At 45.3% G+C, this 15,085-nt stretch overlaps 1 protein-coding gene across 1 annotated transcript in view; it reads left to right on the top strand.

Annotated features, from left to right (window-relative positions):
* Positions 1 to 15,085, top strand: part of LOC138259998 (solute carrier family 22 member 6-A-like) — an 850,707-nt gene that overhangs the window by 439,930 nt on the left and 395,692 nt on the right. The window contains exon 3 of the mRNA XM_069208044.1: positions 7,430 to 7,584. Coding sequence (XP_069064145.1) covers positions 7,430 to 7,584 — 155 coding nt within the window. The remainder of the gene's footprint in view (positions 1 to 7,429; positions 7,585 to 15,085) is intronic.

Raw genomic sequence — 15,085 nt, 5'->3', positions numbered from 1 at the left:
TTCATCGTCGGAATCATCTTCATCTACCCAAGACCTCTGAGTCTCCTTTGTCTTACTGGAGCCTTTGTCTGTCTTACAAGTAGCTTTCTTTTCCTGTGTCTCATCTTCTTGGGTTATTGCCGGAAACATCTTAATTCCGTCAACTATTCCCCTTCTCCACATTTTGGTCTCATTATCCCATTTAGCTTCCGCTAAAGTCTTTTCTGCTCTTTTCATTCTCCTCATAAATTTCTGCTGCCTAAGTCGTATGGCCATGAAATTCCAGACTGATAATGCCTCATACTGAGCTGGTCTCGGGTGGTTTTTGCTCACTTAACACCCTTCGCAAATTTTCCAAAATTCTTATATTAAACGTTCCATATTCCGGGAACGCCAAACATCCCTCCTTCTCTGTCAGTTTGCACCACTGCTTTAACCAAAGACATGGCGCGACTCCCTTCTCCTCCATTACGATATAAGCCAGAGTACCCTCTGGCGGTGTAGGCTCCCCCACACTCGCTGTAATGAATGTATCTCCCCTCAAGGCACATTTTAGAGCCTTGAAAAACTTCATTGTCGCATCTTTTATTTTGTTTAGAACCTAATCAGGAAATTACTTTAATTCCCAGAACACTCTTCACCCACCTTCTCAACCAATTGCCCCTCATGGACGGCTGCCAATCCGTGCGCAACCCCTTTCTGCAACTGGCCTATCCCAGCGCAGCTCAAATGACGTCACACTCACACACACTCTGCGGCTGACAAAGTCTTGCGGCTCGTCCTCACACAAACACAAATGCAATATGTTGCGAGCACTTTTAACAACAAAAACCCAAATTTGCCGGTTTACTACAGGAAGGGTAACACAATCGCTTCAGAACTTTACAGAGATTCTCGCAAGCAGAATTCGACCCGCAAATCCTACTCTCGACTTGTCAATGGTTCGTTCTAGTGCACTTTAGAACTTGCCAAATCTCCATTGAAGGTTTCACTCACACAATTTGACTCAAACTTGACTTGTCAACCACGCCCGATTGACCTATTAAACCGCACAAATTACAAAATAAACCAAGTGTCTCCTACACTTGTCAATATACTCTGGAGTCTTAGACCACGACGGGTCCGTACATCACCAACAACCACGTGGACAATTTTTTAGCACAAAGCGCCACACTCACATGATGTTCGCCGACTTCCCTACCCTCATACTGCGGAGTACGCCTACTCCTACTAAAACAACATTACCTGGCCTAAACACACACAAACTTCACAAATCACCTGCAATATGCATAAGCTGAGCAAGCGCAAATTCTACACCACACATGCTAAAACGCCGAGAACATACCCAACTCACTTAGGCAAGCTCCGAGATTCCAGGAAAGTCATGGGGAAATTAGAAACACATCATACCTCCAATTTGCATTATCTCGAAAAACAATTTTAAACAATGGTCCTTCGTCCTAGGGCCCCGAAAGGGCCAACCCGTCGCTCTGCTACCAGAACTTATAACGCATCCCTTTATGACTAATTTATTCACTCTGGGACTAGTTTTAGGCCAATGAATCTTTCTACCCTGATTGAGGACAACTTAGGATGAGATAACTGATCAACATGTCAATCAATATGTCAATGACGTCATCAATATTCACCATAACAAGACAATTTAGATTAATCAATGACATTAATAAGACTCAGAAACCACCATGACCTTCCAGTCATGAATAACCACACCAGTTTAGTATGATTTTGTAATGTTTATTCCCTATTGATTACAATTCTACTAGCAAGTTTATTAGTCTCAAAACCACGAAACACATTAGCATTGTCGCAATATGGCAACTCTGCTAAGATTTCATCAAAGCAAAGATCACGAATATTAGAACATAGCACGACGTCAACATAGGTTAACCTTAGCAGAGTGTCATTAGCGCATTATTCAACAAAGCATTGATTCAGTCATTTGTCTATTTGCGTCCGTTTAATGAACCCCTTAACTAACCTCGAATTAGCATTGGCATGTTGGGCTTCATGCAAAACAATTTAGCAACACCAATTTAGAAAGCATCTAACTATGGTCTCTGCCAAAAGAAGCAGTTGGTACCTAGAAAGGAAAAGCAAACAGACAATTACAATTTCATTGTCATATAGTTACCCTCCATTTTGGGTCAGCATACAGATTCAGTCTTCGTCCTCAGGACATCAGTTGATTCGCCATCAGCCAAGAATTCAGCACAGTTCAGTAAGGCAGGGTAAAAGGGTACTTCCCTCATAAGGAGGTAAAGTATGAATGGGCAAGATAAGGGCAAGCATGGTTTGAAGAACCAAACAGCAAAGTCTCTATGCAGAGTGACAAAGTGTCTGGGTCATAGCAAAAGTTCGCAATAGCATCTCCCCTCTGCGACCTCCTTCCTAATGGCTCCCCGTGTCATAGGGCTTTATCCCTTTTCTGTTCTACAATCCCCTAATTCCTGATTGGATAGGGTTGGCACCCCACTATCTTCATCCAATAGGTTTCCAGTGAGTTCATCAAAATTGTCACCCCATAACAGTTCTCACATAGTTTATTGGTTCTTATGATTGACGTCTCCAGCGGGTAGAATGTCCGGTATGATTTCATACTCTCATGGTCCTTTTGGCATCTTCAGTCAATGGTTCCATTGTCTGGACCGGTTCAGGCGACCTTGTACCTGCGACTAGTCAGCAAGAATGTTTCCTTGAGCAAGTCGAATTTCATGAGAACGGCTCTACTACAGTTACACTCATCTTCTAGCTTTTGTAAAAGTACAAGTTCATGTCCTTCAGCAAGTCAGCACACTGTACGTTAGAAAAACACATTTAATATGAAACCGGGCAGCTAGGCCTCGACTCATGCTAACTAAGGCCTAATGACTTATTAGCAGAACTTTAGCATATAACCCTTAACATTTAGTGTAAAACCATACATTAGCATATTAAATCTACATCATTAGTCAGTTTTCATTAATCATTGTATACATTGGCAGCCACTCCCCGTGGGCACATTTCAGGTGCACGTTTAGCAAAAAGTCCTCGTCGATGTTGAGTTTGTTGTCTTTGGATGAGCAGGAACAATGGGATGACGTCTAGTTGTGGTTCCATGGTGGCTCCGGATGTGTACGGCTTCCTGGAGGTGAGTGTCTCCCTTTATACAGCACGTTTCTGCCTAGTGGGACCTGGTGGTTTGACAGCCACGGTCACATTGGCGGTGTGCAACCTCTTAATGGGTCCGGCGGAAACATGATCTCTGGTGGCCTGTTTGTGCTTCCTGGAGACCGTGGCGGACAGTTCTGTCTGGCAGTGCCAGCAGAAGGTTGGCAGTTTTGTATTTGTGCAATGCCAAACTCATAATACCATGGTGCGCACTGCCAGGCCATTGGCGGTCGGACTGCCAAACTTGTAATCAGCTCTGTAATTTGTGAACCATTTCCACCAAACACTTTGGCCCTCATTACAACCCTGGCCGTCAAAGACCGCCAGGGCTGTTTCGTCGGTTGCACCGCCAACAAGCTGGCGGTGGAATCCTGTGTATTACGACCGCTGCGGAAGCGCTGCAGTCGCACTGCCTGGACCGGCGGTTACCACCACGTTGGTCCCGGCTGTTGTAATCCTCCAGGGCAGCGCTGCTTGCAGTGCTGCCCAGGGGATTACGAGTCCCTCTCCCGCCAGCCTTTTCATGGTAGGAACCGCCATGAAAAGGCTGGCTGAAAGGGGAGTCGCGGGGCCACTGGGGGCCCCTGCACTGCCCATGCCTTTGGCATAGGCAGTGCAGGAGCCTCCTGCCACGGCCCCATGGAGCTTTTCACTGTCTGCATAGCAGACAGTGAAAAGCGCGACGGGTGCGACTGCATCCGTCGCACCGCTGCAACAACGCCGGCTCCATTTGGAGCCGGCTCCCGTGTTGCGGCTGACATCCCTGCTGGGCCAGCGGGCAGAAACTCGGGTTCCGTCTGCCGGCCCAGCGGGGATGTTGTGATGGCCACTGAGGAAGTGTGGCCGCATTGGCGGCCGCGCGGCGGTTACAACTTGGCAGGTGGCGATTGCCACCCGGCAAAGTTGTAATGAGGGCCTTTGTGTGGAAAACCTCACTGCAAAAAGCACTGAAATCCTATCAGAGTTTGACCAATTGTGATGTCTAAAGATGCTTTAAAAGGAACCATTTGATATACTCCTGAACATCCTTAGGGGACAGCTCTTACATCTCCTGTAAAAGTGTTTTGAAATCAAAGCATTTTCTACCCTTGTTACTTCTTGCATGCGTTTTCAAATGTAACAGTTGTTGAGAATGTCCCACAGAAATAATTAGGATGTAACCATGATAGTTCATGAGAATTACATTTTGACTTTGATAAGACTGCTTCTGAGTTCATCTTCTCTGGAAGTTGGATTTCATGGATACTTCTATTCTGTTTTGTCTTACTTGGTGAGGTGTACACATTGGTCTATGTTGCATAATGGGCTAAAGCAGTGATTGCTAACCTGTGGTCCAGGGCCCTGGAGGTCCTCAAAGACTACTCAGGGAGCCCTGACTGCTTAGAAATATAAATAATAATAAATGATTAATAAAGTGAGTGTATATAAATAAAGAAGACAAACCGAACATTTTAAAAGTTTCTGTAAATGTTAAGGAATTTTAAAATGGAGGCTAAAAATGAAAAGTGCACAAATGCACTAAATCTACCAACATATGCCACATTACTGGTCTCTCTACGTGTGCAGGCACACTATGTGCTGTCTAGTGACAATGCATGCACCTTTTGCCCCATGGTGCAAAGGTTTCTAGGTTGCAGGCAGAATTGTTTTTGTTCAGGAATGGACACCTTCCTGCATAAAAACAACTCTTAGCGGCATTTTCCTCTTTCTAAGTGTGCTGCAGAATGCAGCACACTTAGAAAGAGGAAACAATGAGGACAAATAAGGATATTTCTCCTTGTTGCACTTCTTTTGGGAAGGAATAGAATTTTTACACATTCCCGGGTTTACTTTTTTTGGTAAATTTGGGAGTGCTCCAAAAAGCATGTGTGGATTACAGGGAACTCCCACGCTCTAAACATGCAACGCCTTCCTTTTGCAGAGTAACAAAAGGCAGTAACTTGCATTGTCTTGCGTTATTGTGGAGTTACCAAGACTTGCAGGGCCATGCAAGGTGGCTTTGCATGGCATGGCAAATCTGACTAAAGGACTGCGTTGCCCTTGCTTCACCTTGAATAATGCAACGCAGTCCTTTGGCAAATCTGGGCCCAGATAGTATCCTCAGATTGATTCACTGGAGCAGTGAAAGTGCATCAAACAGAATATAGCATGGATGATGGGTGGCCTCAAGTGAATTTTGAAAAAAAAACTCCATCCTTCCCATTAAAATGAAAATTTAGATTTGTTTTATATTTATTTGTGAATTAAATAAAATATTGAATCATTTGTGGATTTGTTTGATGAATGCTTGTTCCTGTATTTTTTTGCGCATTGTTTTGCTGTTCAAATCATCTAAAACGCTTGGGCTGGGGTCCTCGGCTACTGGCTTCTAGTAAAGGCTTAGTAGGGTCCCCAGATTCCAATAATAATTCAGTGGGGGTCACCGGGTTCTAGTGGTGTTTAAGTGCCGGTCAAAAGAAGTTGGAATGTCAAGAACCATAGGGCTAAAAGACAGACATGAAGGATTATGGGAACATTGGTATGTCAATTTCTGCTTCATATTCAAATGTAATGATTCAAATGTGTTTTATAATGCACAATTGTCAAGAATGTTCCTCAGATTTAGGGCCACATGTACAAAAGGTTTTAGTGGTCGCAAACAGAGAATTAGGCTGTTTTTACTGCTAAATAGCCTTTTGACATGTACTAATCCTATTTTGTGAGTCGGTAACCTATTACCGAATCACAAAATAGGGTTTGCAAGTCATTTTAGGAAGGGGTGTATTAAGGGCGTCACTTCCTAATACCAATTTGCAGAGGGATGTATGAATGTTTTGCAACTGGAATGTGGTCGCAAAACATTTGCAGTTTACCACTAACTTCAAGTTGGTGGTAACCCATTCATAAAGGGGAAGGGATCCTTAAAGGACCCCTTCCCCTTTTCGAATGTGAGCACAAACATTTCTTAAGAGAAGGGAGTGGTCCCACGGAACACTGCCTACTCCTAAAAAATGACAAGAAAACCTTTAATTTTCTGTATCTGAAATGAAGCCGGTTTACCTTTAAGAAAAACTGGCTACATTTTTTTTTAAACGGCTTTATTGATAAAGTAATCACCCCGGCAGGCCACCATCCCTGTGATTTTGGCCATTCCGAGTGGGTTGCAAATTGAGAACTTCCTCATGAATATGATGAAGCGGTCCATTTTCTACCTACTGGGAATCAAAAACAGTGTCAAACACACTGTTGTACATCGCAGTTAGCGAATGCAAAAAGTCACGATTAGAAAATTACAAAATGTCACGATCAACATGTGGCCCAAAGTGAGGACAAAGCCATGATGCATCCTCATCACTAGATTTTGGCTCATTTCATGAGCTGACTTTTTATTACGTCAGCTGTTGGAAGCTGGTGTTCATGAACACCTCGTCTCTGTTTTCTTATACTCTGTAAAATGGACAGACTGTTGGCCTTCAGTGAGCTCTACCTCTGTTGCACCACAGGATAAAGGACAGACGTGATGCCTTCATCACCGTACTACTTATTAAAAAAGGGAGTGAGTCACATGATCTCTTATTTGACACAATCCTATAGGGAAGGCAAAAACAGAAGATCCCCAAGTTCCATTGTCGTTATAAGGAAAAAAGTGCCATAGAAACACAGAAAGGTCTTTTATCATTGAAACGATATACATCTGTGTTCCGATCTCCATTCCCTTGCCCTCTCCCTCACTTAACTCTCTTCCCTGCTTTTATCGTCATCGTTCAGTTTCCCCTTTCGTATATTAAGGTACCCTATGCACTAACACATTTTCCCACAGACACAGAATGGGAAAACTCTTTGATACGTCAAGCCCAAAATCTTTTCTTTATTTCGTATTCCTCTAAATGCTGCTATTGACAGTGTGAATCAGTAATGGACAAGGTTCAATCTATATTTTGTAACCTATTGTATCGCCAGCTGTCTTCCAAAAGGTACACATTTAGAAAAAAGAAATACTTAAAAAAGAAAAAGATAACACACTTACAGTAGTTAATTCAAAAGCAAACACTCTCAGATCAAGCATTGAAGAAATCACCTCAAGCTTTGTTATTATGGTTTGAAATCTCTCTTGAAAGCTTAATAAATTGATGTTAACTTAAAATGAGGGACTCCCGTGATAGTTTACTTTAACAGATTGATCAAGAACTGAAAACTATTCAGGGTTCATGGAGAAATTCTTGGAATCAGATTTGACTTTTCTTCAATCACTTGTGATTTATCAAAGGAGAAATGCCTTAACCTGGTTCTTTTTCTTTTTTAGACTTGGACGAAGGCGACTGATAATCTGGTCCTATCTGCAGATGGCAGTCTCCGGGACATGTACAGCTTTTTCACCTAACTTTATTTCGTTTTGCGTTTTCCGCTTTCTGGTTGGAATGGCCAACTCGGGAATTGTCCTGAACACAGTGTCACTGGGTAAAAGAAGTGTATCTTTTTATATTATTATTGACCTTGTCCAAACTCTTTGTATGTTTGACAAAAAGTCCCTTGTTTAGCACTAACGTTTTGGCCCTCTGGAAATGTGGTCATTTTTCAGATGCCACAGGCTTCAGCCAACAACATACAGTCATGTTACCGGAGAGAATGACACAAAACGAATTCTAATAGGACATCTTCTTTATTCACTTTTACAAGCCAAATAGTTGCATATATGCATGCCCTGGAATAGTGCCATTTATTAGTTAGAAGGCTGTATTCCACTCCTTTCTGGCCGCTCTTTATACATTTCTAAAAAATATGACCCATCTATTAGCCAATTGGTACATATATTGGTATGTAAATTTGGTATATCTAATTTTTTAAGTAATACCACAAATCATTCCATCTGCATTCAGTAAGTATGTTTCTCATAGGTATCTGCAAATGAGAAGATAGGTATTTGCCTAAATACACATGCATGAAGGAAGCGAGCTGTAGCATAAGAAATGTCAGATGTCATATGTTACATCCTATGAGGTGATTTCCTTAAGTATCGTACTGGCTTTCTGTAGGGGCCTGGCCTGGTTTGTAGTGGGTACCTTGGGTACTTACACATTATGCCAGGTCCAGTTATCCCTTATTAGTGAAGTATTAGTGTTCTAGCAGCTTAGGCTGATAGAGGTAGCTATAGTAGAACAGCTTAGGCTGAACTAGGAGACATGCAAAGCTCATGCAATACCACTTATAGTTACACAGTACTTATACACAAGTAAAGACAATACTCAGTGTAACCAAAAATAAAGGTATTTATTTGGGTGACCCAGTATAAGAATATCTTAGAGGCAATACTCCTTCTGGAGGTAAGTAATATACACAGTATATACACTAGACACCAAAATTAGACAAGTAAATAGTCAACGAACAAAGCAAACAATAGGAAATGCTATAGAATGCAAAAGGAGAAAATAGGACTAGGGGCAAAACAAACCATATACTTAGAAAGTGGAATGCGAATCATGAATTCTCCCCTAGACAAGTGTAGTGTGTGCAGATTCGCTGGGAGAAAGAAAGAATACAGTAAAGGTAAGTAAATTACCCCACCCCAGAGCCCAGAAAAGCAGGAGTTAAGTACTGCAAGTTTCCTTAGGACACACTACACCTCGTGATTGGGGTTCTGCAGTAACCAACCAAGTCTGCAAACAACAACTACTGGATTCTTGGACCTGAAGACCTGCAAGAGAACAGGACCAAGTCCAGAAGTCGAAAGAAGTTCCAGGAAGGACAGGAGCCCCTGTCAAGCCAGAAGAGGGTGAAAAAGAAGAGTCCCCAGTTAGTCAAAGACTGCAGGAATGAACCCTAGGAAGATGCCAGCGGCTTCCTGCATGATGCAAAGGATGTCCCACGATGTGAAGATGGATGCAGATGTAATTTAGTGTTGGAAGTCACCAACAAGCCTTGGTTACAACAAAAGTCCATTTTGTGTCAAAATGGCGCTGGATGGACCCAGGAGGGACCTGGGGGCCTCAACTCTGTGTGAGGAGGAAGAGGGGCTCTCATCACTTTAGAGATCCCTCAGGATACCAGACAGTACCCACAGGAGTCCAAGGACACGGGGACAAAGGAGGTGCAAAAAATGGTTGATGCAGCACAACAAAGGAAGGTTCCACACCGCGGGAGAACAACTCAGCGAGTTGAGCGTCTCAGGATGGAGTGCTGGGGTCCTGGGCCAGACTGTGCACGAAGGAATTTTGCAACTAGTGCACAGAGGCCTCAGGAGGTGAAGAAGGCTCAGTACACAGGGGTACCGTCGCTCTCTGGGAAGGCAAGGTCTTACCTCCTCCAAATTGCATCAGCAGGACTTCAGGACAGTCTATGTCGATGATGTCCACCCTCTGTGTCCTTAGGAGCATGCTTGTTGCTGTGAGAGGAGTCCAAGGGTAACGGTCGTAATTTTGGAAGGTGCCTTCCTGAGAAGGGGAGTGACTCCGTCACACCACAGGAGATTTCTTCGGTCCTTCTGGCGCAGGATGAAGACAGGGAGTCCCCAGAGCATGCACACCGTGGAAACTGTTGCAGTTGCTGACTTGGAGATGAGGTTGCAGAAGAAAAGTATTCCTTGTGGATACTTTGTTGCTGTTAGAGCGGTTCCTGGAGCCAGCTGTGGTTGATCCGAGGTCAGAGGATGATGAAGTAGTTGCAGAGGATTCCTGAAGAAAACTTGCAAGCAGAATCTGAAGAGAATCTACAGGAGAGGCACTAAATAGCCTTGAGAGGGGGATTGGCTACCTTATCAGGTATGTACCTATCAGGAGGGGTCTCTGATGTCACCTGCTGCCACTGGCCACTCAGAGGCCTCCAGAGTGCCCCCACACCTTGCAAAGCAAGTTGGCTGAAGTCTGGGACACACTGGAGGAGCTCTGGGCACCACCCCTAGGGTGGTGATAGACTGAGGAGTGGTCACTCCCTTTTCCTTTGTCTAGTTTCGCGCCAGAGCAGGGGACAAGGGGTCCCTGAACCAGTGTAGACTGCCTTATGCAAGGAGGGCACCATCTGTGCCCTTCAAAGCATTTCCAGAGGCTGGGGGAGGCTACCCCTCCCCAGCCAGTAACACCTATTTCCAAAGGGAGAGGGCTGAACACCCTGCTCTCAGAGGAAATGCTTTGTTCTGCCTTCCCGGGACTGGGCTGCCCAGACCCCAGGAGGGCAGAACTGTGTGTGTGAGGTGGCAGCAGCTGTAGCTGTAGTGCAAGCTTCAGAGAGCTGGTTTGGCAGTACTTGGGGTCCATAGTGGAGCCCCCAGGATGCATGGAATTGGCATCCCAGTACCATATTTGGAATGGGGGGACAATTCCATGATCTTAGACATGTTACATGACCATATTCAGAGTTACCATTGTGATGCTACATATAGGTATTGACCTATATGTAGTGAACACGTGTAATGGCGTCCCCGCACTCACAAAGTCTGGGGAAATGGCCCTGAACTATGTGGGAGCACCTTTGCTAGTGCAAGGGTGCCCTCACACTTAGTAACTTTGCACCTAACCTTCAGCCAGTGAATGTTAGACATATAGGTGACTTATAAGTTTCTTAAGTGCAGTGAAAATGGCTGTGAAATAACGTGTGTGATATTTCACGCAGGCTGCAATGGCAGGCCTGTGCAAGGGTTTCTCTGAGTACCCTATGGGTGGCAAAAGAAATGCTGCAGCCCATAATGATCTCCTTAAACCCCGATGCCCTGGGTACCTCAGCACCATATACTAGGGACTTATAAGGGGGGGTCCAGTGTGCCAATTTAAATTGGTAAATGAAGTCACTAGCCTACAGTGACAAATTTGAAGGCAGAGAGAGCATAAACATAGAGGTTCTGATTAGCAGAGCGTCAGTGACGCACTCAAGCACTATACAGACACACACATTAGGCCATAAACTATGAGCACTGGGGTCCTGACCAGCAGGATCCCAGAGAGACAGGCAAAAACATACTGACAAACAGGTAAAAATGGGGGTAACATGCCAAAGAAGATGGTACTTTCCTACACCTTCAGCCACTGTCACTCTGACAAAGGCACTGGGCAAAAGATAGCCTATGGAGCTAAAACGTTTGGCATGCTGAGCATTGGAAGAGCTATCTAGAAAGTGAAGTGTGAAAATGTAGATACCCCGGGGTAGGAAAGTACCCTCTTTTTGGCATGGTTACTCCCACTTTTTGCCTATTGTCAGTAGGTTTTGACTGTGTTCACTGGGATCTTGCTAACCAGGACCCCATTACTGTGCTTGCTCCCTATAACCTTGGTTATTTGGACCACAAACACCCCATATTTGTCATACTGGTGCCCCCTTATAAGTCCCTAGTATATGTTACCCAGGGCATTGGGGCACCAGGGGTCCCCCATGGGCTGCAGCATGTATTATGCCACCCATTAGGGAGCCCATGCAAAGTGTATTTGCAGGCTTGCCATTGCAACCTGCGTGAAAGGGTGCATTCACCCTTTTTCACTACAGGTCACTGCACCAGGTCACTGTAAGTCACCCCTAGGGTAGGCCCTCCTAACCCAGACGGCAGGGCACAGGTACCTGTGTGTGAGGGCAACCCTGCATGAGCAGAGGTTCCCCCACGCACTCCAGCTCCATTTGCCTGGACTTTGTGAGTGTGGGGACGTCATTTTCCGCGTGTACTGGATAAAGGTCACTACCTATGTCCAGCTACATAATGGTAACTCGAACCTGGGCACGTTTGGTATCAATCATGTCGGAATCATACCCCAATACTGTTGTCAGTATTGGTTGTATGATTCTATGCACTCTTGGGGCTCTTTAGAAGACCCCCAGCATTGCTCCTACCAGCCTTCTGGAATTTTCCGGGCAGCTCAGGCTGCTGCCACCCCTCAAACAGGTTTCTGCCCTCCTTGACGAGCTCAAGCCCAGGAAGGCAGAAAAAAGGATTTCCTTTGGGGGGTAACACCCTCTCCCTTTGGACATAGGTGTTACATGGCGTGGGAGGAGCAGCCTCCCCAAGCCACTGGTATGCTTTGAAGAGCACATTTGGTGCCCTCCTTGCATAAACCAGTCCCTGCTCTGGCGTGAAACTAGACAATGAACAGGGGAGTGACTACTCCCCTGTCCATCACCACCCCGTGGGTTGTTGCGTAGGCTCTCATTATTCTAATGAGACTACTGGATTTTGAGTGGCAGAATCTCCCGCGGTGTGGGAGACTGAGTCTAACCCACTGATGGTGACACCTGTCGCTCCGATCCGCGTTTTTCTCCGGCTAACTAGCAGTGCCTCATCTCTAACCGGGGATAGGGATGACTGGGCAGCCGAGCGCATGACATACTTGGCTTCTCAGGGAAGTCGTGGTCACTCAGGTCTCAACCGGTTCTCTCATTTACAATTCAGACTCATATATAGAAGCAGCATATGTTTCAATAATGAGTTTAATAGAACAACGGCATCTCAGATAGCAAAGAGTGAGCTGCAATAACCAGGACAATACAAGATGACAGTATTACAATTGTGACGAGAAGAGTGAAGCATAAAAACTATTTTTATCATATTGTCAGTATGATCAATAGACTAGTTCATATCTAGTTTATAATTGAGCACAGCATGTTAAGCTCTAATTCTGCCTTTCAGGTTCCCCTGGGAAGACATAAACCCCCATACCTGAGCAAAGGCCTGTGGTCTGCATTAGCATCTGTAGCGAAGCATTCAGCATTCAGTTGTGGTTCCCTGGCTGGACTCTCCCTCTAACATGTAAGGGACAAGGAAGTGTTTTTATAATAACACAGCTGATGTTCTGAAAAAATGTCCCTACATAAGGATGTGTGTTTTCTACGAATGTTGGAGACTAAACTTCTACCACGTTGACCTGCAATGTACCATGCTGTAGCCTTGAAAGAAGCACAGAATGATCAAGAATGTCTTGTTTGAGAACAGAGTGCTGGCCTAGGCAAAAACAGTTAGATTGACGGAAAATAAAACAAGACCGTAAAAATGGTTATTGTAACAATAATAAAATGAAGCGGAATAAAGTATATCTAGGTTAAAGTGCACCGCAACCTAGTGTGTTAAAATAACGTGCATGGAGCTATAACTAAAATGGCTACATAACAGGGTGGTGCCCAGAGCTCCTCCAGATGGCTCCTTGATTCTGCCATCTTGAATCCAGGGTGGCCAGATTAGACAGGTGATGTCACAGCCCCCTCCTGATAGGTGGTTACCTGGCTAGGTGGCCAATCCCCCTTCCAGGGCTATTTAGGGTCTCACTCATGGGTGGGTCCTCAAATTCGAAGGGAAAGACTCCAGCAGGACTCCTCTGCACTGTTTACTTCTACTTCTGGGCACTGGAACCACAACTGGGCTCCAGAGCAACCTACAATCTGCAGCTACAGCGACAACTCTGTTCTGCAATTATTTTCTCCGGCTCCTTCCAGCAACTGCAACATTTCCCCATCTTTAAATCCTCTGAGGGTGGAAAGTCTTCCGTCTGCAGAAGAAGCAAGAAGGAATCTCCTTGGAATGAAGCAGTCATTTCCCAGCATCCACTGGCACCAACTATAACGATGGCTGACTGCATGGATTGCCTCTCATCCTGAGCTGCATGGATCCTGTATCATTGGTCATGGTCTGGAGTGGTCCCCTTGGTCATCTCTGCCAGCTGTCCAACTTTGGTGAAGGTAAGCCCTTGCCTTCCCATGCAGGACTGTACCCCCTGCACCACATCTCTTGCATCTACTAAGGCTTGTTGGCATCTCCTCCAAGGGATCTTCAGGCTGTGTAGTCCCAGCCCCCGGCACTCTTCCCTGCAATGCACAGCCCTCTGTGCACTTCTCATGCGATGTGGGACCTCTCCTCAGGTGTGCTGCGTGGGCCTCTCTGCTACTCCTGGCCTCCTCGCCTGTGGGTCTTCTGTGGGGGCTGCCTCCTCTTCTTTGTACTCTCTGCACTGCTGAGAGTCACCTGGGACTCCCCCTGTGGGTGAGTCCCTCCCTGGAGCTTGCTGGTCCCCGGCAGCTCCACTTTTCTTCCAACCACGCCACCGGCTCCAGTTTTGCATTGCTGACCTTCTTCGTCTCACCACTAACCAACTCCTGCATCCACAGATGAGTGGGTAGTGGCTCCTGCCACCACCAGACACTCCAACTGGAACCAGACTCTGTCCCCTTCTTTTTCAGGCCTTCCTCTTTCAGGATCCACCTTTGGTTTCTTGCAGTCTTGTATGGGTCTTGCAATATCCTCCTCTGAAGTCCTTTTGGGTGGTTTTGGGAAAACCAGTAACTTACCTCGCTCCTTCTGGTTGCGGGGGGCACTCAGGTACTTCCTTTAGGGGTTTCCTAGTACCTTCCACTTCCTTGGGTAGTGGACACGACCTTCGCATTCCATTTTTTAGCATATGGTTTTGGTCTCCCCCTAGGCCTTTAGTATTGCCTATTGCTTTTCACTGTTTTCTATTGCTTTTTTGTCTATTCCTGATTGTTACTGTTCATATATAGTGTGTTTACTTACCTTGTATTGGAGAATTGCCTAGCTCATAAGTTGGTATTTGTGTCACTGAAATAAAGTACTATCTCTAGAGAGCCTGGTTTCTAGACACTGCCTACACTTCATTTTTATTCTTTGCAATTTTTTATTAGAGAATTATGAACATACGTGAATACGAGGCACATTGTACTTCCATAACATAAACATGGTTAATCAACAATTGGTAATCTTAAAGAAGGGGGAAGGAAGAAAAGATGAGGAAGGGGAGAGAGGGAAGGGGGGAGCCCAAGAGGGGAGGGTAGCGAAGGTGCTGAGATAAGGGCACTCCGGGAAGAGGGGATACGTATCCTGGGCCTGTCATTGGCGACCGTTAGTCAGAGTGTTTGATGGCTTACAGCAGTGACTATCAATCTATTCAATCTGTTTATGGGGTTATCCCATTCACCGTAGAGTTTGTGGTGCTGGCAGCCGGGGCGGGAAGGGGTAGGGGGTGCATACGTAGCTTATCAATCT

This window comes from Pleurodeles waltl, chromosome 9, assembly GCF_031143425.1.
Source record: "Pleurodeles waltl isolate 20211129_DDA chromosome 9, aPleWal1.hap1.20221129, whole genome shotgun sequence".
Classification (NCBI taxonomy): Eukaryota; Metazoa; Chordata; class Amphibia; order Caudata; family Salamandridae; genus Pleurodeles; species Pleurodeles waltl.
The sequence above is the reverse complement of the archived record's forward strand: the minus strand, read 5'-3'. Positions and strand labels throughout refer to the sequence as shown.